The sequence below is a fragment of the Dermatophagoides farinae genome, chromosome 10 (assembly GCF_024713945.1).
Source record: "Dermatophagoides farinae isolate YC_2012a chromosome 10, ASM2471394v1, whole genome shotgun sequence".
Lineage (NCBI taxonomy): Eukaryota > Metazoa > Arthropoda > Arachnida > Sarcoptiformes > Pyroglyphidae > Dermatophagoides > Dermatophagoides farinae.
Window position 1 is genome coordinate 644,877 of NC_134686.1, and position 23,459 is coordinate 668,335.

At 30.6% G+C, this 23,459-nt stretch overlaps 8 protein-coding genes and 1 non-coding gene across 12 annotated transcripts; 3 read left to right on the plus strand and 6 right to left on the minus strand.

The window, feature by feature from the left end:
• Positions 1-565: 565 nt before the first annotated feature.
• Positions 566-1,949, minus strand: LOC124500592 (uncharacterized). Its single transcript, XM_047064683.2, has 2 exons — positions 1,199-1,949; positions 566-1,134 (listed from the first exon to the last, which is right to left on the minus strand). Exons 1-2 carry the CDS (start codon positions 1,882-1,884, stop codon positions 591-593), a joined length of 1,230 nt encoding a protein of 409 aa, XP_046920639.2. The 5' UTR covers positions 1,885-1,949; the 3' UTR covers positions 566-590.
• Positions 1,950-2,064: 115 nt separating this feature from the next.
• LOC124490965 (A disintegrin and metalloproteinase with thrombospondin motifs 12-like) lies at positions 2,065-5,572 on the plus strand. 2 transcript variants are annotated; one of them, XM_075734867.1, is made up of 8 exons: positions 2,065-2,644; positions 2,805-3,278; positions 3,355-3,663; positions 3,744-4,399; positions 4,466-4,624; positions 4,713-4,841; positions 4,912-5,095; positions 5,169-5,572. In XM_075734867.1, the coding sequence occupies exons 2-8, from the start codon at positions 3,222-3,224 to the stop codon at positions 5,472-5,474; spliced, it is 1,800 nt and encodes a 599-aa protein (XP_075590982.1). In that variant the 5' UTR covers positions 2,065-2,644; positions 2,805-3,221; the 3' UTR covers positions 5,475-5,572. The 2 variants fall into 2 exon arrangements, with proteins under 2 accessions (XP_075590982.1, XP_046909508.2); XM_047053552.2 differs by lacking the exon at positions 2,065-2,644 and having other exon boundaries at positions 2,697-3,278.
• A 185-nt stretch (positions 5,573-5,757) lies between these two features.
• Positions 5,758-10,030, minus strand: alphaCOP (coatomer subunit alpha). Of its 2 annotated transcripts, none has more exons than XM_047053551.2 (3): positions 9,411-10,030; positions 6,720-9,350; positions 5,758-6,654 (listed from the first exon to the last, which is right to left on the minus strand). In XM_047053551.2, the coding sequence occupies exons 1-3, from the start codon at positions 9,798-9,800 to the stop codon at positions 5,818-5,820; spliced, it is 3,858 nt and encodes a 1,285-aa protein (XP_046909507.1). In that variant the 5' UTR covers positions 9,801-10,030; the 3' UTR covers positions 5,758-5,817. The 2 variants fall into 2 exon arrangements, with proteins under 2 accessions (XP_046909507.1, XP_075590981.1); XM_075734866.1 differs by having other exon boundaries at positions 6,714-9,350; positions 9,411-10,025.
• Positions 10,031-10,146: 116 nt separating this feature from the next.
• On the minus strand, positions 10,147-12,257 carry parvin (beta-parvin). The gene is made up of 7 exons (XM_047053553.2): positions 11,972-12,257; positions 11,792-11,906; positions 11,635-11,733; positions 11,457-11,559; positions 11,072-11,399; positions 10,571-11,017; positions 10,147-10,485 (listed from the first exon to the last, which is right to left on the minus strand). Exons 2-7 carry the CDS (start codon positions 11,892-11,894, stop codon positions 10,381-10,383), a joined length of 1,185 nt encoding a protein of 394 aa, XP_046909509.1. The 5' UTR covers positions 11,895-11,906; positions 11,972-12,257; the 3' UTR covers positions 10,147-10,380.
• A 115-nt stretch (positions 12,258-12,372) lies between these two features.
• LOC124490967 (peptidyl-tRNA hydrolase 2, mitochondrial) lies at positions 12,373-12,952 on the plus strand. Its single transcript, XM_047053554.2, has 2 exons — positions 12,373-12,611; positions 12,680-12,952. Exons 1-2 carry the CDS (start codon positions 12,420-12,422, stop codon positions 12,929-12,931), a joined length of 444 nt encoding a protein of 147 aa, XP_046909510.2. The 5' UTR covers positions 12,373-12,419; the 3' UTR covers positions 12,932-12,952.
• Positions 12,953-14,040: 1,088 nt separating this feature from the next.
• On the minus strand, positions 14,041-14,260 carry LOC124491323 (small nucleolar RNA U3). Its single transcript, XR_006958939.1, has one exon. It is a non-coding gene; the product is annotated as a small nucleolar RNA U3 (small nucleolar RNA).
• Positions 14,261-14,599: 339 nt separating this feature from the next.
• On the plus strand, positions 14,600-17,623 carry Exo84 (exocyst complex component Exo84). Of its 2 annotated transcripts, none has more exons than XM_075734868.1 (2): positions 14,600-14,681; positions 14,740-17,623. In XM_075734868.1, the coding sequence occupies exon 2, from the start codon at positions 14,856-14,858 to the stop codon at positions 17,550-17,552; it is 2,697 nt and encodes an 898-aa protein (XP_075590983.1). In that variant the 5' UTR covers positions 14,600-14,681; positions 14,740-14,855; the 3' UTR covers positions 17,553-17,623. The 2 variants fall into 2 exon arrangements, with proteins under 2 accessions (XP_075590983.1, XP_046909355.2); XM_047053399.2 differs by having other exon boundaries at positions 14,609-14,681; positions 14,779-17,623.
• LOC124500403 (uncharacterized) lies at positions 17,513-19,830 on the minus strand. The gene has a single exon (XM_047064476.2). The coding sequence runs from the start codon at positions 19,634-19,636 to the stop codon at positions 17,810-17,812; it is 1,827 nt and encodes a 608-aa protein (XP_046920432.2). The 5' UTR covers positions 19,637-19,830; the 3' UTR covers positions 17,513-17,809.
• Positions 19,831-20,146: 316 nt separating this feature from the next.
• LOC124491025 (mesoderm induction early response protein 1) lies at positions 20,147-23,442 on the minus strand. Its single transcript, XM_075734869.1, has 4 exons — positions 22,305-23,442; positions 21,151-22,226; positions 20,598-21,070; positions 20,147-20,519 (listed from the first exon to the last, which is right to left on the minus strand). The coding sequence occupies exons 1-4, from the start codon at positions 22,311-22,313 to the stop codon at positions 20,224-20,226; spliced, it is 1,854 nt and encodes a 617-aa protein (XP_075590984.1). The 5' UTR covers positions 22,314-23,442; the 3' UTR covers positions 20,147-20,223.
• Positions 23,443-23,459: the final 17 nt, after the last annotated feature.

The window sequence follows — 23,459 nt, forward strand, 5'->3', positions numbered from 1 at the left end:
CTATTTCGTTGATTCAGATTTACAGTCTTGATGATGATGATGAAAAATAAATAGTAGACAGACATTAATTTAAGAGAATGACGACAGCAGCAGCAACGATTGATTGATTTTTTTTTCTTTGTTCACCATACACAAAACCAGGATTAAGTGATGGTGATGATGAAATTAAAGTGGATTGTGTATGTGTTGTCATTATCGATCACCAAAAGAAAAAGAAGGGAAAAAAATCCATCAACATTGATTGTGTCAGATTCATCATTCAGATGTATCGCAATTGTGATGATTGTCACTTTCGATAATAGGCTACTTCATTAATTTTTATCACATTTTTTTTCCAATTCAATGAGTGGGTGGTGGAAAAATGGGGATAGAGAGAGAGAAAAAAAAAGACAACAAATCAAAGTGATGGAATAATGATTTGGCAACAATTTTAAAAAATTCAATTTTCAAGTATTTTTTTTCCAAACATATGATGAGGATGTGGAAAGAATTTGGAATTTTTTTTTTTTTGGTAACAGAATTCATGAATGAATTCATTGAAAAAAAAATTTAAACATCAAACGTCTATTTTATTCTTTATTTTTATTTATTCAATCACAGGATTTATAAAGAAAAATTTTTTTCTCATAAAATGATGCAAACAGTATCGTTGATAGAATGGAATCGGAACCGATTCCATAAACAAGATGATTTTCATTTGAATCATCATTTTCGATTGGAAATTTATTCAATTTATAATCTATATTTAAATGGTGATTTTGTTTGAAACCGTTCTGGTATTCCGTCGGGATTTCTAATGTAAGCCAATAAGCACCGGAATACATTGCCGATAATAGAATTGTATTATTATTATCATCATCATCGTTGTCATTATTCACAAGAATTCGCCATATTCCACCACCATTTATATGAATCTTTTTTTGTTGTAAACATTGAAGAATTTTCATTGTTTCCTTGCAATGATGATCGAATTTCAATTCAATGCTATAAATCCGTAAATATTCATCATATGAACCAACAAGTAAAATGATGGAAACAGTATTCAAATCAACATGATCTATACGAAATATTTCAATTGATGTTACACCATAGGATGAATCACAGTTTTCGAATAATTTGGTCAGATTTTTCGAGCTATATAACACAAATATAGAATGAGTATGATTATAGAATCAAGAAATAAAAAAAAACAACATACCTGTAGGTAAATATTCGCCACATAGAATCTTCGGAACAAACAAAAATTAAATTTTGTTCAATTGTTGATTCCATAATTTCCAGATGTACCATTTTCAAATACCATATTGATAATGAATCGTTTGTAACGGTGGATGATTGTATTAAATTATCCGCTGATGATTGTTCCATTAGATTTTCAATTGAATCATTTATCGTAAATTCATAACATAATAGTCGACCATCTGAACTGCCAATAGCAATTGTTAGAATGTTACCAATGAATAAATCACCAATGGTGGTCAACATTGTTTGGCCAGTTTTGATTTGTTGAACATTATGAATGCGAACACCATTTTCAAATTTATAAATACCAAACATTCCATTCGAATGTGCAGCAATAATCATTTCGCTGTTGCTACTAGTATCATGATGATAATTAGAGATTTTCAGATCAAAAACACCACCCGATTGACATTGATGTTTGCAAATCAATTTGCAATCAACATTAAAAACATTTATGCTGCCAATTCGATTATTTAGAAATGCCAATTGATCTTCAGTGTAATCCTCATCATATGTTTTCGATCCAACTTCAATCAATTGATATGTTCCAACGATGAAAGCGTGGAATTTTTTTGAATAATCAATAATACAAGGATTCAGATCGATTGTAGATGTGTTGCATAATTCAAAATTCTTGGTCATTTTGTATTGATTTTCAAAGAAAAACAAAAATTCAAAAAAAAAAATTCTAAATTCAAAATAAACATTCCAGCCAATCAACATAAATATTTTCTACCATTCATATAGGACGTTCGTGAAAACATTTAAACAATAAATGGCCACATTAGAAAGTTCAATTTCACTTTCAATTCAATTCAATTCATCATCATTTTTGATTACATTCAAAAAAAAAAAATTGTGGCCTAAATAATTTTTCAATTCAAATAACATGAAATTGTGTGCGTTTATAAAATTATATTTTTGAATATATAATTTGCATCCGTTATGGTCGGTTGATTATGGATGACACCGGATCATGGCCGAATTTTTTTTTATATATTAAAACACATCTGGATGACAGTTTCATTCATTCATTCCATCATGTTTAACACATCGAACATTCCAACAACAACAACATCATTCATTTATTCATTCCATGTTCCTAAAATGAGAAACAACAAACTATAGAATTTCGAATTCAATCAAACAATCGAAAATGATAACACAATGTAATGATGATGATGAAGATGGATATATTTGATGATTATTCTGATGTCAACTTCGAAAAGAAAAAAAAGAGAGAGAAAGGTCAACAACATTATCACCTGTTTATGTTGTTGCATTTTTAATTATTATAACCAAAATATATTATCAGCAGCGACAACAACAACAACAACAAAAAAAAATTTGGTTTATTTTATTGTTGCCTGGTTGCACGACGATCCAACCATCGTTAGGTAATGTATGTATGTCGTATGAAACCAGAGAAAAAAAAAATAGAAACTTGTGGAATGATAGAGAAAAAGTGTGTGTGTGTGTGTGTGTGTGTGTGTTTCATTTTCATTTGATTTGACAACAAAATTTTTTTATTTTTTTTTTTTTTTTTTTTGATCAATCTATAGACACTGATGAACACACTGAACAAATACAAGTAGTTTAATGATTCAAAAATGTGCGAAAAAAAAAATTTCAATTTCAGAATTCCAAAATGATACACTATTCGTTTGTTTGGCTATGATGATGATGATGATGATGATGATGATAAATAGATATAAAAATTGGTCGATTGATGGATTATTTCATCACCAAGTAATTCATTTTAATTTGTTATCTCTATTCTCAATTCAATTCAACACCAGTGGTTCATCAGTGAAAGTATTTGTGCAGCTGTCTTGATTCGAAAAAAAAACAACAACACATCATTGACGAATCGAATGATTGAATAAATTTTCTGCCCGCTAAAATCTTGTGTGATATAAAAAAAAAATCGTTCCATATCCGATCGAAATTGTTCCGAGAAAACAAAACAAAAAAAAACAATGTCCTACAATTCAATTTGTTTTCCAATCATCACCATTATCATTATGATGACCATTGTGAGTAATAAAATCAATATATTATCAACTAGCGTTGTAAATTTCAATTTCGTTTCTTGTTATTTCAATATAATAGTATCGAATTGAAACAAAATATTCAATAAATAAAGCCGAAATAATTAGACCAAATTTAATCGAAATAAAAACCAATGATGGTGAGATCGATAAATCGATTACCGCAAACACCACCAAAACAACCAATACTAAATATCTATTAACATTCAATACGAAAGAACAAATTTTTTATGCCGTATTGGACAAAATAAATGCTTCAAATTCCAACATTGAATGTGATTTCTATCAAGGAAAACTAATCGTACCGATGGATTCAAATGGCATTATAGCGGCTACAATTTGTCCAGATAATTCTAATCAAACAATTTTGGTGAGTATTTTTTTTTTGCCATTGTAAAATCTAATTCTCATCATCGTTTACGTTTGAAATTAACCAAATTGCCAAATTAGTATGCAACAATCATGTTGAATAATGAAACCATTGTGATAAGATCATCATTTGTTTCGCATTTGAAAACTTTTGTCAATATCAATGATGATGATGATGATGATAATAAGAGGTCTATTAATATAACTGATGATTTCAATAGCACCAATGAAATTTGTTGTCCATCTAATCAACCACAAAACCATCAAAAATTCGGTTGGAAAATTCAAAAATTTGATTCACATCATTTATATCGTATTTCAATGGAAAATTCCAACATGAATCGAAAACTAATAATCAGAAAACGAGACACAGTAAAACAACAACAAATTGGCGGAAATTTACCGGATAAAATTTACGATATTGAAACAATAATTTTTGTTGATCAATCATTGATTGAAAATTTTAATGGCGCAAGACAAGATTTAGAGAAATTGATACTTGCCATTATGAATGAAGTGCAATTAATTTATAATTTCGATACAATGAAAACAAAAATTCGTATTGTTATCAAAAAAATTGTTTATTTAGATCGTAATAATCAGAATGATGTTGGTGTACCAAATACAGCCGATGGTGATATTGATCAATATTTAGATAATTTTTGTGCATGGCAAAAAAGACTGTGGAAACGAACAGCCGTTAATCAACGTTGGGATCATGCACTCATGTTGACCGGGTGTGTTTGACATTTTCTTTTCTTTTGTTTGTTTGATAAATTTTTTCTCATTTTTTTTCCACAAAGATTGGATCTCTATAAAATGATGGCCGATGATGAAAAAAATAAAAAAGTTTTAGGCCTTGCATGGGTGAATGGAATGTGTCGACCATCATATAGCTGTACATTGAATGAAGGAAAAAATTTTGAATCTGCATTTGTTATTGCACATGAGATGGCACATAGGTTGACATTTTATTGACACATACATGTCGATTGTTGTTGTTGTTGTTATTTTGTTTGTTGACAAAATTTTTCATTTTTTCTCTTCTAGCCTAGGAATGTTACACGATGGTTATGATAATAATTGTGAATCGGATAAATATATTATGTCGGAAAAAACTGGACCAGGTAAAATTCATTGGTCACCATGTAGTAATTTATATTTGGAAAATTTTCTAAAGTAAGTCATGTCTATGTTGTGTTGTCTAATCAACAAAAATCATTTCTGTTTGTTTGTTTGTTTTTGAAAGAAAATCCAATTTAAAATGTTTGGAAAAAACATCTGATCAGACACCATTTTTCACATATACAAGTCCATTGGATGATCATCACGATTATCGTTTGCCTGGTGAACAATATGATTTACAACAACAATGTCAATTAGCATTGGGTGATCAATATCAACCATACATTTCGAAAAGATCTCCATTCAATGTAATCATCTATTGTAATTCTAATATCAATTGATTTCAAATAATTCAATTTTTTTATTTTTTAAATTTTTTAGGATATCTGTAAAGAATTATGGTGCTCATATGGACATTGGGCATCACCAGCACATCCTGCACTTGAAGGCAGTCGCTGTGGTGATGGAAAAAAATGTTCACAAGGTTCATGTAATGTTGTTGTACATGCAGCAAATACATTGATGAACAATAATAAATCCATATCGTATCTAAATCGTGATCAACAACAACAACAACAACATAATGGCCGTACAAATTCCAGTCAATCACCATCATCATTCATGAGACGTGTGCAACGATTTTTAAAAAGTACCATAAGATCAATAGTGAGATTTTTTTCTGGTTAATTAATGTTGATGATGTTTTTTATTTTTTTTACTTTGTTTAAAAAATAATTTATTTATATAAAAAAAATGAATAATATAAAGTTGAAACGCACACAGCATATATGGGTGTATATTTGATAATCAATCAATCAATTAATCAATTGGATTATTAATTTGAAAAAAAAATTACAATACGCGACCATTTATAAATCATTGGTGACAAATAATAATAACGTGTGCTTGTGTGTGTGTGTGGGTGTGGGTGTATCGAGAGAAAAGAGCAAAGAAATGATCAAGTTAAAAATTTTCTTTTTTTTTTCTTTAATAAAATTGACAAATTTGAATCATCATCATCATTTTGAAATCAACGAAATTGTAATGAACTAATACGAAGCCCAATGGCTTCACGTCCGATTGCCGATACCTGACAAACACGACAAATTGTATTCTGATATTCAGGTGAATATGTTGCCTCACAGAATGGACATTTGGTTTCCACATGTCCACGATAAATTGGTGTATATGATGCGGCACATATATTGAATGGATTATGTTCCGAATAATTGAGCCTATGTTCATCGTTGGCTGATTTTTCACATGCTTGTAAAACTTTTCTTGTTTGTGCAGCAACATCGGCTTTTGGTCCCAATTCTAATAGTCGTCGTGCAAACGATGATGCTGTTTGGAAATTTTTCAATTTAAAAAATAAATTCAATGCTGTACGTAATGTTAATATCTGATGTACTGGTTGTAAATGAATATGTGTAAAATATGCAGCCATTTCACATGAACGTTTCTGATTTTCAATCGATTCTTTTGGCATTGATTTTCTTTCAATTTCCATCGAAAGGCCAACAATATATTCACGACAAATTTCGAGCAATTTTTTTGCTTCAATTATTTCCTGTTTACTATCCACCGAAAGCATCAGAACACTTAACATTAATTGACGGAAACGTTCAACGGCATCCTGAAATTTTCCCATTGTAGTCAATTGATAACATTGTTGCAAACGTTGTATAAGATGATCCAACATTTGTATCTCGATTGCCGGTAGTCCTTTTGTAAAATCATCACGTGGATTTCGTTGTGGATAGGCAAACATTGTTGGAAGATATGATATGCCTTGATAAGCAGCACGTGATCGAGCATAGGTCATCATGAATATTGCTTTCAATGGTTCGAAATTTACAACCGCAACCTATTCAGAAATAATAAAATTTCAATTAGAAAAAAAAATTTAATGGAATCATGAAACACATTTACCTGTTCATTTAAAAGTCTGAAAGCAGTCTCAAAAGATCCAGCCAAAATATGATCCACAACAAGTTTTGAATTTTTGATCCAATAATGTGTTGGTGGATATCCACGTGTTGGAGCCACGAAATAATTCTCATCCATTCCTGCTTCCTGTTGTGGTAAGTCCTGTATATCCAGATCATCAACATCCCAACCAGGTGTATCGCCATCTTCTTTTGCATCATGCATAAGATCATCATCGTCATCATCATTGATTGCATTATTTCCATTATTGTCCAGATCAAGATCGGCTTCATCACCCCAACCACCTTCACCAGCATCGGTTCCACCATTTTCATCAATAATTAACATATCGGAAGCTGATTTTAGGCCAGTTTTGCCTTTTGTCGCAGCCATGGCACCTTCGAAGAAACCACGTGTAACGGTTAATAATGGCCAATTTTCTTCATTAGGCAAAATCGGTAAAGTTGGTTGCAATAACACAGCATTTGAATCAGGCACAGGTAATTTTTTCTCCGGATCAAGCATCTGTTTCATTTCTTCGGCTTCGGATTCAAGACCATGTGTAGTGGCACAAAGATAAGCCAAAGACAATTGATCAGAACTACGAAGAATTTTTAAACGTTCTTCAACATCACCCAATAACAATGCATTCTTGAATTGAGCTGATGTATCTTTACGAATTTCGGCAATCTTCATCATTTTTCGTAGTTTTTCCAAATTTCCCGTCACCAAATAAAGGAATGATAATTTATCATAATTTTTTGTCCGTTGATAAGCCATTTCCACCACTTGATGATTACCTTGCATTAATGCTGCATCGGCCAAACGTTCCCAACATGTTTGATCATCCAATGATCTTGCCGCTTCTAATGCAACTTCAATATTACCACATTCTAATGCTAAAGCGAATCTAGTTTTTTCATCTTTAACAAAATGTAATGCAACTTCAGGATAGCCTTTTTTCTGCAAATAGGCAATAATAGATTGGCCAACCAATTCAGCATTACGAACCATGTGTAACACTTCATCATATTTACGATTAACTAATGCCAATTTAAATTTAAATTCTGTTGTATCAATATTCAAAATTTTTGATTTAATTTCACGATCCAAACAATAAACTTGTTGCTGTTTAATTCTGGTAAGATAAACAGGCAAATCCAATGTACGAATAATACCATGATCACCATTCAATAATGCATATTTTATATGATTCGATGTTGTATAGATGAAAACACCAAGATCATCCCAGGCACCACTTTTAATCTTATTTGTTTCCGTTATTGTTGCACTAATTTCTAATCTTCGATTACAAATTGTTAATTGATGTTTACTCAATAAACATACATTGGACATGTCATTATTCCAGATGACAAATTTAACTTTTGGACATGTTACATTGATCAATTCACGATTTTGTTGAATATCATATAGTACAAGACCATCAGTATCACGTAACAATATCATTCCAGTACCGGCATAGAATATTTCATCGCATGCTCTTGTTGTCAAGGTTTTAATGTTTTCATTTTTAAGATTTTTTATTATAATCTGATGATTACGATCCAGTACAGCAAAACGATCTCTTGCAATCCAAATGGCCGTCAAACCTGCTGAACGTTTTGTTTCCGGTGGATCAGTATTTTGTGAGCCATCAATTTCTTTCGGTAATGGATATAGCTCATAGATACTATTCTCTGCATTTGGTGATCGGCATGTAATAAGCATTGCATTGGCAGCTGGATTATAATAAATTGAATGCGGTGGTATACGGCCACGATTTCGTAGCTGTATGACTGGGATATCTTTAGCCGTTGTAAAATCTAATCGTCGTAGAAAATGATCTTTTAAATAGAAAAGAAAATTAGAATGAATAGTAAATGCTGGACGTTCTCTTTCCAATTTGAAAACAATGATTCCACCATCATGTCCAGCTGCAAATAGATTTTGATTTGGATGTGCAGTCAATATCCAGAATCGTTCATGTTCACGACGGAAAGAAGATAAACAAGTCCGTTTAGTTAGATCCCAAACACGAATGCTTTTATCTTCAGAATTGCTCAATATTAGATCTTGTTTTGGATGAAATATGACACATGAAACATTATTATAATGGCCACGACATGAATCTACTTCCCAGGCTTTTGATTCATTCATACGCCATAGTTTAACAAGACGATCATCGGCACCTGAAACAATGAGTGGCATGGTTGGATGAAAAGCGGCCCAATTTACACCACGATCATGGCCTTCCAGAACATGTTTAACATAAACATCGGATGAACCAAATAAATCGGCTGAATGTGGATTTTTTAGATGATCATCAAGACCACCAGGACCGGGCGAAACATTTTTCTTTCGCAAACCAGAAATATCCCAAACACGTACAGTTTGATCAAGCGAACAGGAAACAACAAGATCTTCGGTTGGATGAAATTGAGCACACATGACATAATGATTATGTCCAGTCAAAATACTGATACCGGTACGTGATTGCCAATTCCATATACGAATAGTTTGATCATCAGAACAGCTTAAAATCCATGGATATTCATGATGAAATTTAACAACACGAATATAATCCAAATGACCCAACAATGTAAATATACACCGGCGTGATTTATAATTCCAAACCTATATAGAAAAATTCAAGATTAATAACTAATGATCGTTTTGTAATAATAATGTGAATACCTTTATTTTGTAATCATCACCACCGGATACAAATAATGGTTGTTGATTATGGAAATCAATACCACGAACTGGTCCATCATGTTCATCGAATTTATCGATCAATGTACCGACACGATAATCCCATAATTGTATAAGACCGGAATGTAATGATGCCAATACCCATGGCCGTTTTGGATGGAATACAATTCCTTTAACACGTGATGATTTTGATTCAAATTTAGTCAACATTTGATAAGAATATTGTTGTGATTCAACGTTCGATGGTAACGATATGGAAGCGAATGGATCGATTTGGCTTAAATAGGCTAATGTTGATGGAGAAATGCCCAACGAAAGATGGATAGGACTATCTTCGCTTTCTTCGTCAAGAAACACTAGAAAAGAGCTCATTAGTTGACTAATGGTAACAAAATTGTTCACTAATTCAGACTCTATTCAATTATATGTTATTATTATTACAGACATTAGATGACGGATTGAATTTTATTTTATTTTTTCGTACAATTTTTTATGGTTTGATCGATGACATAAAAACTGAATTAAATAATCCTTGGGAGCAACTCACTCGATGTAATGATGATGATGTGTTTGAGTTATGTGAATCTGTGTGTGTGTGTGTGTAAAACAGCCGCAAAAAGACACCTCATCAGGTTGTGTGTGTGTGTGTGACAATTGAAAACTATATAACGTCATTTATGAATGTATACCATGAATTTGGATGTTTCGTCCTTTTAAATTTTTTTTTTTTTTTTTTGTTGAAAATTATTTATTTGTCAATAAAGTTTTTTTTAGAATAAAATTTAAATAATAATAAAAACAAAGAATATCGATTCTTTTGTCAATCAATTAGCGGTAAAGTTATTAGAATAATGGATCGAAATTTGCGATATCATCTCATCGTTTGAACACTTTGAAAATTAGTCTGCCATTTTTTTTTTTTTTTTGCCGAATTTATCGCAAATTTATCAATTCAATAACGAACATTTTTATATTTGGAAAAAATCATAAACAATACACGTAGTGTGGCTTTTAGATCGGCATTGACAATATCTTCGGCACGAACTTTGTTTCGCAACTGTATATTATATTCGAATTATGAAAAAAACAGAAAAAATTAAAATTCAAAATTTTTTTAGAGATTGAAAAAAAACAATAATTACATTGATACCAGCATCTTCAAGTAATTCTAATGCCACATTAACATTATGTAATTTATGGTGTGGTGATGATTCCATATAATTATGGCTTTTAAAAGCCGTTTCTTTTGTACCAACAGCTTCAGCAATAGGATCAACCGATGCAGTTGTATAAATATTGCCAAGCGGTACAAAATAACCTTCAAGCATGCCGATTAAAAAGACAATATTTAAACCATCACTAAATGAATGTGGATCAATATCATCCGGTGGACTTGATTCAATATTCAATCGACTTAAATGCATATTAATGAAATGTGCAACAGATTGTTTGATTGAATGAACCTTTTCGGGTGTATGATCGAAAATCATGTCAAATGCATCTCTTGGTTCAGCACGTTTACTTAATTCATCATATGCTTCAGTCAATGATTCGGTTTGAACACGTTTATGTAGGGTACCTTGTAGTTTCTACAAAAAATCATCAAATCATCAATTTCGCTAAAAAGTAACAAAAAAAATTACCTGAATAATCAAAATACTGATTTGAACATTTGGTGGCAGACGAATTGGTGCACGATAAAATCGTATCAAAGCCACTAATAAATGAATAATTTCAACCGTATTTTTATTATGAATTCCTTTATCAGTCCAACGGACACGTTGTCCGTCTAGGCCAAGCAAACGATTAGCTGTTTCAAGAACCATTTTAAGTTTTGCACGTTGAAAATCTTCATTTTGTGTCACTTCAACGACGGCCAATTGTTGTCCACTTAATTTTTCAACAAGTTTGCCCAAAATTTGACCATCATATAAATCTTCGGTCAAATCTTTAACAATGATTCGATGATCACTGAAAAATGATTTAAAAAATTTGAGAAAATTGGAAAAATTCCCACTACATTCAAACCTCAATTCATCGTTGATCCAATTGATTAATATTTTTCTCAATTCTTGGTAATCATAATTATTAATCATTCCTGGTTCAATCATTGATCGTTCTTCACCATCGGCTATAATTGAAATGAAGAAAAAATTCACATCTTGAAAAAACGAAATTTCATTTCATTTCATTCATTCATTTTTACCAAGAACAAAACTTTCAGGTGATGTATCAAAAACTGGATGCTGTTCATTACCATCGATTGCTTGTTTTCCTTCTTGAACGATTCCTTGTGCAGCTTCAGCTAAATTGATCAATTTCACAAATCATTAAGGGTTTATTCGACAAAAAAAAAAACAAACCTTCACGAATTTTTTTCTTTCGTCCAAATGTTCCAATTGTTTCGAATAATTTTGGTGTAGTTTTACCATTTGTTTGCGGTGGTTGTGGACTTGGAGTGGCCATCTCGATATAGTTCTAATTGGTGAGAAAAAAGAAATTTTTCAACGATAATTATTATCATTCAAAATTGGTTCAATTACCAGATCAACAATCAAATATTTTTTAAAAAAAGCTGCCGTTTATTTTTGAATATATGTGATGAATGGTAAAATTTCACAAATGTTGAAACATTCGAATGAATAAACAGAATAATCCTACACACACACACACAGAAAAAATGATGTGAAGAAATATTCAAAAATAGATCCTAACATGGAAAGAGATGGTTGCCATATTAGGAGGATTTTTGGGCGATATCCATCAACGATCATCATCATCATCTCATCTCATCATAATGATGAAAAAAAATTGAGAGAGAACATTTATACGCCCGCGCGCGCAAATGTTTATTTACACACACACAAAAAAAACAAACACAAAATGAATGATGCTTGTTGCTTGTACAATTTATGAAAAAAAAACCAAGGATACAATCGATAGTATTCATTGTGGGCCACAACTATCGATAGTATCAAACAAGAATGAAAAATGAGTTTTGAAGATTCTTGGATTTTTGCACCAATTTTATTTGGATTTGTAATTGGATTTAGAGTTAAAAAACCACTGTTAATAACAAGATTATCATGGCGACAAAAACTTGTGATCATTGTACCAAAGAATGATGTTCGCTGTATGAGTAGTGGTAATTCCGAATTAACATCATTTTGTTCCAGTGTTTCGGTGAATTTTTTTTTTTAAATCAATTTTCAATCAATTTGATCGGTTTTTGTTTTTATCGTTATCTATAGATTAAAGCATTTGAAACATCGAGGAAACAAACACCGATATCACATTATTTATGGTCAATGTTTGGACAGCCAAAAGTTATACTGCAAACTAATTCGAAAGAAAATCTAGAACATTTTGCACGACAAGCATCCGAATCGCTGATATGTTCAACGATATTACGTAATGAGAATGGCCAAACCATTCTGGCAATAGGTCCAGGACCAAATTCAATGATTGATAAAATAACTGGTCATTTGAAATTATTGAAATAAAACATTATATTATTATTATTATTATTACTTGTGTTGTCAAAGTGATTGTGGGAGTGTGGATAAAAAAAAATTTGTTGGTAATATCAGAAAATTTGGGACAATGAAAAGTGTGTATGTTTCTGGTGTTTTACAGTGAGGACAGTAATGTTGCTGTTGCACGTATTGACAAATTATTCATAACTGCAAAAAGTTTTAATGTTGAAAAAAATAGCTGTATTTTTTTAAATTTTTCTTTTCCAAAAGAAGTCGATTTCACCAGGAACATCGTTAACAGTTTGAGATGTTGTATCGTCGAGTTCCTCTTCATCAGAAATGACATTTTTAAAGTTGCATTGAAATGGATAAATATGATTCAATAATATTATAAGAGATTATAAGAGTTCTTCGTTATCGATTTCATCGATTTTTTCGGGAATATGATGTGAAGACAAAGATATCTTGGTGACATATTGAACAAATTTGCAAAATCGAATTAGAAAATGATATTAAATTTTAACAAAACAAAACACGTGCTTTTTCAGCGTCACATAATCAGGGTCATATTCTCAATTGAAAAAAAATCAATTTTTTCGAAATCGATGGTCTTTTCATATAGACTATTATGATTTATATTTATTCGAAATTGAAATAGAAAACAAGACGATAGAAATATAAGAGGTAATACATGGGTTCCAATAATTATCAATAGTTGATATATTTTAGTACTTTGAATAATACCAGCCCTTGTAATTGATGAAACACAAATTCAAAATAAGTCGTTGTCAAAAAAAACACACTTACAAAGAGCGTTACAAAAAAAAAATTTGAAATTTAAAACGTGAAAGTTAGGTTTTTATGGAAAATAAGAATCGTTTTTATCACAATCGGTTAATCAAAGTTGGGAATTATCACAATGAATTTCAAAACGAAATCGACGAAAGACAACTCAATAATGTTTTAGGAATTGCCGGCTCGGCTTCCTCCCATCAAATGCCAAGTGCAAGCACTTGGCGAGTGTAAAAATTGCAGTTACAAACAAAACGCTTAGCGACATAGACGAGTAGAAGAATAGATTCGTTACTTGTGTATTAAAAATTTTGCATCCTTTTTTAAAATTTAAATTAATGGGGACCACTCGGAACGAGCATCTTCCCTTTTATGATTCAAATAACGAACCATAAAAACGGTCATCAATGAAGCATTAGGCGTAATCCAATAAATGGAAAAGCCAAGCTTCGGTTTCGCGCTCAGGAAGATGCCCAATACCTCGTCATCGTGGATCCAGTCAACTTCATGTTGTTCATGAAGCCGAAGAAACGTACTTCAATAGATCCCTTGAAGTATGATCTTAACTTAACACTACCCAAAAAATGCGCTAATATTAGTGAAAAAATTTCATTTTTGCTACAGTAGCTAAAAGTTGTATGATGATTTTTTTCGCTATAATCAATAAAAAAAATTCCATTTTTTAAAAATTTAAAACTAATTATCATAAATTAATGCATCGTATTCTGTATAAATTATTAAATTATCAATATTGAAAATTTTAAAATATCACCAGAAATCACCAGAAATCAATATAAAGATTCATCTGATCTGATGTGGCAAAATGTTGGAAAATTAGGTGTGTCAATTTTTTATACATTGCAAGTAAACCGGTAGCGACACCTATACGATGATGAGGAGTTTATACAATACACACATGAAGAAGAAGCCAAAACAAATCATCAGCTGAATCATGATCATGATTTTTATGAAATGAAACAAAAAGGTTTACCTTGATTATAATCAATCGATCAATTTTCTAATAATCGAAATAAACATTACAGACAATAAATTTTTTCTTTCATCAAAATTCTAATCTATAGATTATTCTGATTGATTCGATTCGATTTTCTGTGGGCGTATATTGAACAACCGACCAACCAACCAACCAACGAAAACAATGGGCGAATATACGGGATATTCATCATCAATAAATCAAATTAAAAAAGATCCAATGCTTTATATTTGTGAACTAACAACAAAATCATCTGTAACATTGGAAGAATTATTGAATGCACGTAAAACCGTACAGAATTGTGCCGATGAAACAAATACACAGCTAAAGAAAAATGTTTATAAAAATTATCAACTTTTTATCGATACATCACAAGAAATATCCTATCTGAAAAGTGAAATGTCACAGCTAAGTAGTTATCTGAATGATGAATATAAATTATTAGAATCATTATTATCAATATCGATTGGTGGTTCAAAAACTGGCCTAACATTAAGCGAAAAAAAAGAAGCACAAGAAAAAGTAAAAGAAGAACGTGAACGTAAAATGTTACAAATGTCACAAGCAGCCACCATAAATGGTCCATTGCCTACAAAAGAATTTCGTACACTTATGGAATATATTGATGGTGGCACTGGTCTATTGGATAATCGTCAAAATTCACTTGTTTATTGTGATGGTGAAGTTATTGAATTGGATGAAAATTATTCTGAACTACAAAATCTTCATCTTGTACTTCTTAATGATGCATTGATCATTTCAACACTAGCCATTGATCGATCAACAATGCCAATGAGAAAATATAAATTACAATCAATCATTGATCTAGAATCAATTGCAATTGTTAATGTTAAAGATCGTCGTTATAATAAATTTGAAATGGCATTCAAAATATTGATGGGAACACCTGATGATAAAGTATTTCTTACCAATTCACCGGCCAAAAAGAAAACATGGATCGATGCATTTGAAGCTGCGAAAAAATATCTTCGTCTACAGCGACATAATCAACTTTATAATATTTCAGCATCAACATCATCACCGTCATCATTTAATAATCCAATCATATCGGATACAACAAAAGCTACAAATTATTCAAATCTTATTATGAGTCCAACAACAACGGCAATGACGACGACCACCACCACCACCACCATCATGATGAATAATGCATCGAAATCAACACCATTAACATTTACGGCAACAAAATCATATGAAGAAAGTAATGAAATAATGGAAGAAAATGATCATGAAATGGACGCAGAATTACCAACATGGTTGATAGAATTACCGGATGATCTAGATGTTTATATTGCACAACGTAATTTTGATGAAGCCGTAAAATTGGTAACACGTGCACATGAACATTTTTATCTTTATCCAAAATGGTGTGATAATCAAATGCATGTGGATCTGAAGTTGAAAATTGATAACAAAATATCCGAATTGGTTGAAGCACTTAGTAGTGAATTAAATGTGGCCGCTGATCGTTCATTACAAACTGGACCACGTGCATCACGTCGTGCTGTTGCACTTTTAGTGCAATTAGGTAAATCATCATTGGCCATAAGATTGTTTCTGGATCAACGAAAACGTTTATTGAAATATTATTTTAAACAACAAAAAATTACCGATGGTGCCACCATATCGTTCATGAAACGTATGACAAATTTATTTTTCAGCCATTTTATCAAGACATCGAAAGAATTTTTACGTGCCTTTGATATTGATCAATCAGATTGTTATCTATATGAACAAGAATCATCAAATAATTCATCGCTTAATTGGCTTGAACAGAATCATCATCAAAATCATAGTAATGAAGAATTTTTAATCAATTCATCGAAATCATTATCCACATCATATAGCCATACAGCATTGGCATGTTTGAATTCATGGATTTATGATGAATTTCAACGTTATTTAGCATTGTTTCCACGTCATGTGTTTATCAATCAGGTGAATACATTGGCCGCTGTTGAATGTGTGTCGTTAGCAATGAATCAATGTACAAAACTACGACAAACAATTGGCATCGATCTGCTGTTTGTATTGAACAAAACGCTTAAAAATGATATAAAAAATTTGATTGACGAAATTCATAATAAATTTATGGAAGCAATAAAATTACGTGCCAACGAAAATGCAATGGAACCACTATCATTTGAATCGAAAATAAAATTGAATAAATTTCTTTCCGAAATGGATGAACATGATCTTGATGTACGAGAATTGATTGTACATACAAATGACCATTATCAATTAATGTTAAGCTACAATACTTGTTCATATGCAAAATCATATTTAAACACATTGAAAGATTTACTTAAATTAATGCATGATCCATATTCAATACGTACTATAAACAAAATTCTTGTCAAATCATTTCAATGGCAAATGAATTATCTACGTGATTTATTACATAATAATCACAATCATAATGGTAATGGTAATGGTAATGATAATGATGATGATCAATTCAATCAAGATGAATTTATACGCAAAAATATTGTTTTTATATTGGATAAATTTGTACCAATTGTCATTGAAAAATATTGTGAAACATTACAGGTACGATCATTTAATCAAATACAGACAGCAAGTTTACAATATTCACAATTGAAAGAGGAAAAAAATTCTATATTAACATCATTGACACCTGATTATAATGACGATGACGATGATGATGATGATGACGTTGGTGAAAATCAATCAATAAATCGATATTTATCACCAACACCAACACCACGTACAAGAAAAAGTCGTACAGTATCACAACATCAAAATTCATATCGTGGATCATCCGTTTCACCATCATCACAGTCACCAACATCAACAAACAATACGGCCACTTATCTGTGATTATTCAAAACAAACACAAGAAAAATTTTTTAAAATTATTTTTATTATTAATAAATCGCATATAGAAATGATTGAATGTGTGTGTGTGCGCGCACGTGTGTGTTACAGAATGTGACATAATAATAAAATGATGATGATTGAAGGAGAAAAAATTATTAAAAAGAAAAATTCATGAAAAAAAACTTGTTGAAAATTAATGAAACAATCAATCAATCAATCAATCAATGGTGGTGATGATGATGATGAACAAAAAAAAATCAATCACTTTCTGAATAAATATGATTTTCAAATTGTATCTGATTAATTTGTGGCATCATCAATAGATGGCTTGCAATCGAATATGATGGTGATAGTGCATGTTTCATGATTTGATTATTCAATTTTGTTTGATTTGCATATTCATATTGTTCGAGTATTATTTGACAATCAGATATGTTATTATCACCATTACTACTACTACTACTATCGGATGAACTATATGAACGTGATAATGAACTTGTTGTCGGTGTTGTTGTCGATGAATTTTTCTTTAAACGTTGATTAATTTCATCAATGGTCAATGTTCGTTTCGATGCTACAGTACTGCTTAGTTTATTGGAACGATATAATTTTGATGATAATAATACATCTTTAAAATAATCAGTCAAGTGTTGAAAATGTCGTGAATTCAGTACGGTTTCAAAATTGTAAAATTTTTTCTTAATTTCCAATAATAATTTTCTATAGAAATATTCAGAATTATATGCATTACGTATGATACGACGCATTTCTCTTATATCTTTTTTGTTATAAATACGATTTTTTACATTACAATGATGGCTGTTTCTGAATTTATTATTGGTATTTAATACTGGATTTTTTTTCAATCCACTTGGTCCTGCTGGTGTTGATAACAGTAAATCTTCATTATGAACATTTCTTGAACGTTTATTCACAGAATTTGTACCAATAATCTGTATATCGGAATCAGATGATGATGATGACGATGATGATGATGATTCAGTCAATGTTATAATTTCAGTCGATGATAATTTATTCATTTTGGGCATTATATATGATGTATTCTGTACATAATCAATGACCGTTGTACGATTACTACGGGCAAAATTATTCAATTCGATAAAGAATTTATATGAAAAATCCGGACTATTTTGACAATATGATTGTAATAATGAACGTAGATTAACACGAAATTCACTGCTTGATATATCGTATGTGGATAATAAATTTTTTAATTCACTATAAATAAATGTATTGATTTGAAAATTTAATACTTTTTGTAAATTTTCCAAATCAAATTTTGCAAATTCAACAATACGTGCAATGATTGCCGGTTTTTCACGTATAAAATTCAATGTAACATCACGAAAAATATTATTAGTAGCAGTGGTAAATCCACAAATAGTTTGATTATCTCTATATGGTGATAGATTATATTGATATGTCATATTACGAAAAAATATCCAAATAATACGATTACTACAAGAACCATAAAGACCACGACGAAAATCTTCCATATTTATGATTGGCAATTTATTATTATCATCATTATTCATTGATACTTGTTTCAATTCGGCATGATTAGTAAAATATTCATATAAACATTTCAATCCTATTTTCAACATTGTTGATGTTTGATATAGAAAATCTTTAAAATCATCATGAATTCTTGTTGTCGTTGTTGTTGTTGTTGTTGATGATGATGATGATGATTTTGATTTGATTAAAACTTCATCATAACTGTTTGCAGTTGTATTTTTAAATAATAATTTTTCCACATTCTGTCTACATACAGGACAATATAATTTAACATTGATCCATTGAAAAAGACAATATTGACAAAATTGATGTGAACATGGTAATAATCGTGTTTTTTCACGTATATCTTCCAGACAAATAGCACATTGTTGCTGTACGTTATCATCATCATTATCGGTTGATGATGATGTCCGTATTCGTATAAATTCTTTATTCAAATCTTTTTTCTTTTTTTTATTCATCGTAATCGTTGATAATTGTAATGGAAAATCATCATGAAATATATTCATAGCCATTAAATTTGGATTGATTGGTTCCGATCCCATTATTGATTGATTAATTGATTAGTTAGAATAGAAAATTCTGATTCGACAATTTGGAGCAACAAAAAAAAAAAAAAATATTCTTCATAACACGAAAGCAAAAAAAAAAAACATCAAGTAGAAAATTGAGCGATTGAGCAACGAAATTTTTTTACAACTTTGATTTCTTTCTCTCTCTCTCTCTGTTGTTGTTTTTCACAATCAAGTTTTTCTATACTTGCGGCATATGCGCAAAAACAACAACCATTTCGTTCAGACGTTCTTTTTTTTTTTTTTTTTGTTCCAAATCTTCATTCCCATTCATAGAGTAAGTAAAAAAAAATTTCCAAATTTTTTTTTTCAATTTTCGTTTTTTTTTTTTTTTTGAAAAAAATGTGAAAATAAATTTCAAAAAAAACATATTTAAACAGTTTTTCGTGGGCAGAGATTAATCATAATTTTGATGATGAAATTTTTTTGTTGTTGTTGTTGTTGGAAAAAATGAAAAGAAAAATTCAAAGAAAATTGATGAAATTTACATGAAAAGAAAAAATTTATCAAAAAGTAAGAAAAAAAAAGTGATGGAAAGAAACGAAAAAATCAATGGCCGTTTAACGATTAAATGATGATGATGATGATGATGTATGTGGTATTTTATAGATTGATACCGATGGTGTTAGATTAGTTGCTGTTGTTGTTGTTGATGATGATGATGAAGCTGAAGATGATACCCATGTTCCATCAATTACAACAGGATTTTTTCCAACAACAATTGTTGTCGTATTTGGTGATGATGATGATGATGATTCATTAATTGAACCACTAGTGGATCCATAATAATTTCCACGATTCAATGATCCACTACTTCCAATACCACCGCTAGTGCATACGACAATTGGTTTATCATCTAATTTTTTTTTCATAAATCATTTTATAATTAAAACAATTTATATTATTATATTTAGTTAAAATTAATTATAATTACCATTACTAGAAACATGATAATCATTAATAAGTATTGTTTGAGGTTCATTCGAAACTTGTATAGTTCGGCCAAGTGACATATTGTTACTATTAGTATTATGATGTGAATGATGATGATGATGGTGATAATGTGACGACGATGGTGTTGTTGTTTGTTGAGCTTGATGTGAATGATGATGTAATGATTGTCGATTAGACGACGACGATGATGATGAAGATGATGATTGTTGTTGTTGTTGTTGTTGTAAAGAAATATTCATACCATGATGGTGATTATGATGGTGACTGTGATGATGATGATTATGATGATGAGAATGATGATTTGATGATGAGGAATTATTCTGTGTTTGTTGTGGCTGTTGTACATTTATTTGGACATTTGGATTTGACATTGTTAAGGTATTACTATTATTGTTGAATGGCATATTAATTGATACATTTTCTTGTTCATCCAAAAATCGATCCATATAATCGCTATATTTGTAAACAAAAATTAAAAGAAAAATAAATAAATGATGACTGAAATTTAAAAACAATGCTTATAATATACTTACGTAGTACCTGGATGTAATGAATACTTTTTCTTTTCAATACGAAATTTATTAGCAAAAATATCATGTCTTTCAGTCTTTTTCCAAAGATAATAGAATGAAACCACTTCGCCTACTGATCGTGTTGGTATACGTGAATGTTTAATTTGATAAAAATCTTTACCTAAAACACGAAGGCCACTTTCAAAGGCACGACATTCTTCTTCTGTCCATGGCGTCATTGGTTCACTAATTGGTGCCTTTGGTTCATCATCATTTTCATGTAAATTTAGTGCCTTTTTCCAATCATATTTACATTGAAATAATGTAAATAGTGCTTGTTCATCATCTTTGAAATGTTTTCCAGTTGGTAATTCAAAATCATTAAGGCTACTACTACTATCTTCATCATTTGAAAGTGATAATTTAGCATATTCTATTAAATAATCATCCAAATTCAATTGAGATAATATCGGTTTCCATAATAATAAATTATTATTATGATGATGATGACCAACAATAATAGAATCATCGTAATGTTTTAATCCTTCTGGTATGACAGCTTGAAAATCTGAACCAACCTGTATGGTTCTTCTCCATTCATCTTCATTGACTGAAAAATCTTCATCAGAATCATCATCAGATGAATCAGATAATAATTGATTAATATTATTGACGGCTGTATTAGCCGTTGCTGTTGATGATGATGCTGTTGCCATTGTTTGACTATTCAAATTATTTGAATTTGATGAATCAGATGTTGATTGATCATTATTATTGTTATTATTATTATCTGAAGTCGTCGTTGTTGCTGGTTTATCATAACCATACATTCGTAATAATTCTTCAATTGGAATATCTTTTTCTTGATTCAATTTTTCAATCTCATCTTTATTTGAAAGATCATCATCATCATCATCGAAATCATCGCATAATGCTTCTTCTTCATCCAATGTATGTTCATCATCAAAATCATTAACCAACATTTCGGCAGTTGGATCAAAATCTTGATCACTATCACTACCACAACTACCACCACCACCACCACCGCCAACATCATCACCACCACCACTGCTGACATTTGAATCATTTGCGTTTGGCTAAAATTTGGAGACAAACGAAAAAAAAATTATTAAAATACCAGATATATATGAATAACAAAAAAAAAATACTTTTACCTCAGCCATTGTGTAAAAAAAAATTGGATAATGAAAAAAAAAATTTGAGCGACTAACAAGATCAAATAACAATGACAAAAAAATGGAGTGATTTGAGTATTAATTAATTAACGATTTGTTTGTTTTTTCGATATAGAATTTTAAACAACAACAACAACAACAAATGACAGATTAAAATTATTTGATTGATTTTTAACAAGACAATTTTGAAACCAGATAATATTGATGATAGAAGGCGGTTTCTGGTGTTTAGATGTAATGTCGATTCGATTCGATTTTTTATTATTATTTTCATTAAACGTTGAGCACCATCTATCTATATCATCATCGTCATCATCAGTGGCATAGAGTTAAACAAGAATTCTCTTCTTCAACGCGGTCAAAAGTTGAGTAATATATTGTATGCGTGTATGTGTGTTGTTGTTTAGAAGAAAAAAAAATTCCCAAAGAATAATGGTGGAGTCGGCGCCAAGTCAACACACACACACACAAACTTTTTTTTGGATCGTTCGTAAATAGCGGATATTGTTGATTGTTATCTCATCGACAAGAAAACACCAAAAAAAAAAATGTTGTGATGTAAATTTATCAATAAATCAATCAAACAAATAAACAAACAAACATCAAGAGAATTATTATATAATAATCATCATCATCACTATTTTAACGATAATCGATTTTTTTTCTGATGATGGTTGTTTGCAACCAGCGAAAACAAAAACTGATTGATTCAACAAAACAAAAAAAAAAAGAATAAAAATCCAGGTTGCCAGATCGGGCGTGTGTATATATAATCCGACGACGACGACGACAACAACGTCGTTGATATTGTGATGGTAGCTGGCAATTTACGGTTGAGAAAGAAAGATAGAAAGAGAGAGAGAGAGAGAATGTAATTTAGTAATTTGGCAAAAGATGATGATGATGATGAAGAAGATGGTAGTGGTGGTATGTTTTTTTTTTTAACAACGCGCGCGTTTTATACACTGGAGATTGAATGAATTATTATAATGATGAATTCTTTTGAACGACACTCGTTATAAATTTTTTTTTTTCATTGACGATAATGATGGTTGTTGGATTGGTGGGAAGTGTAATAATCATCATCATCAATGGTGTGGTAGCACTTGATTTCGTTACACCACACAACACACA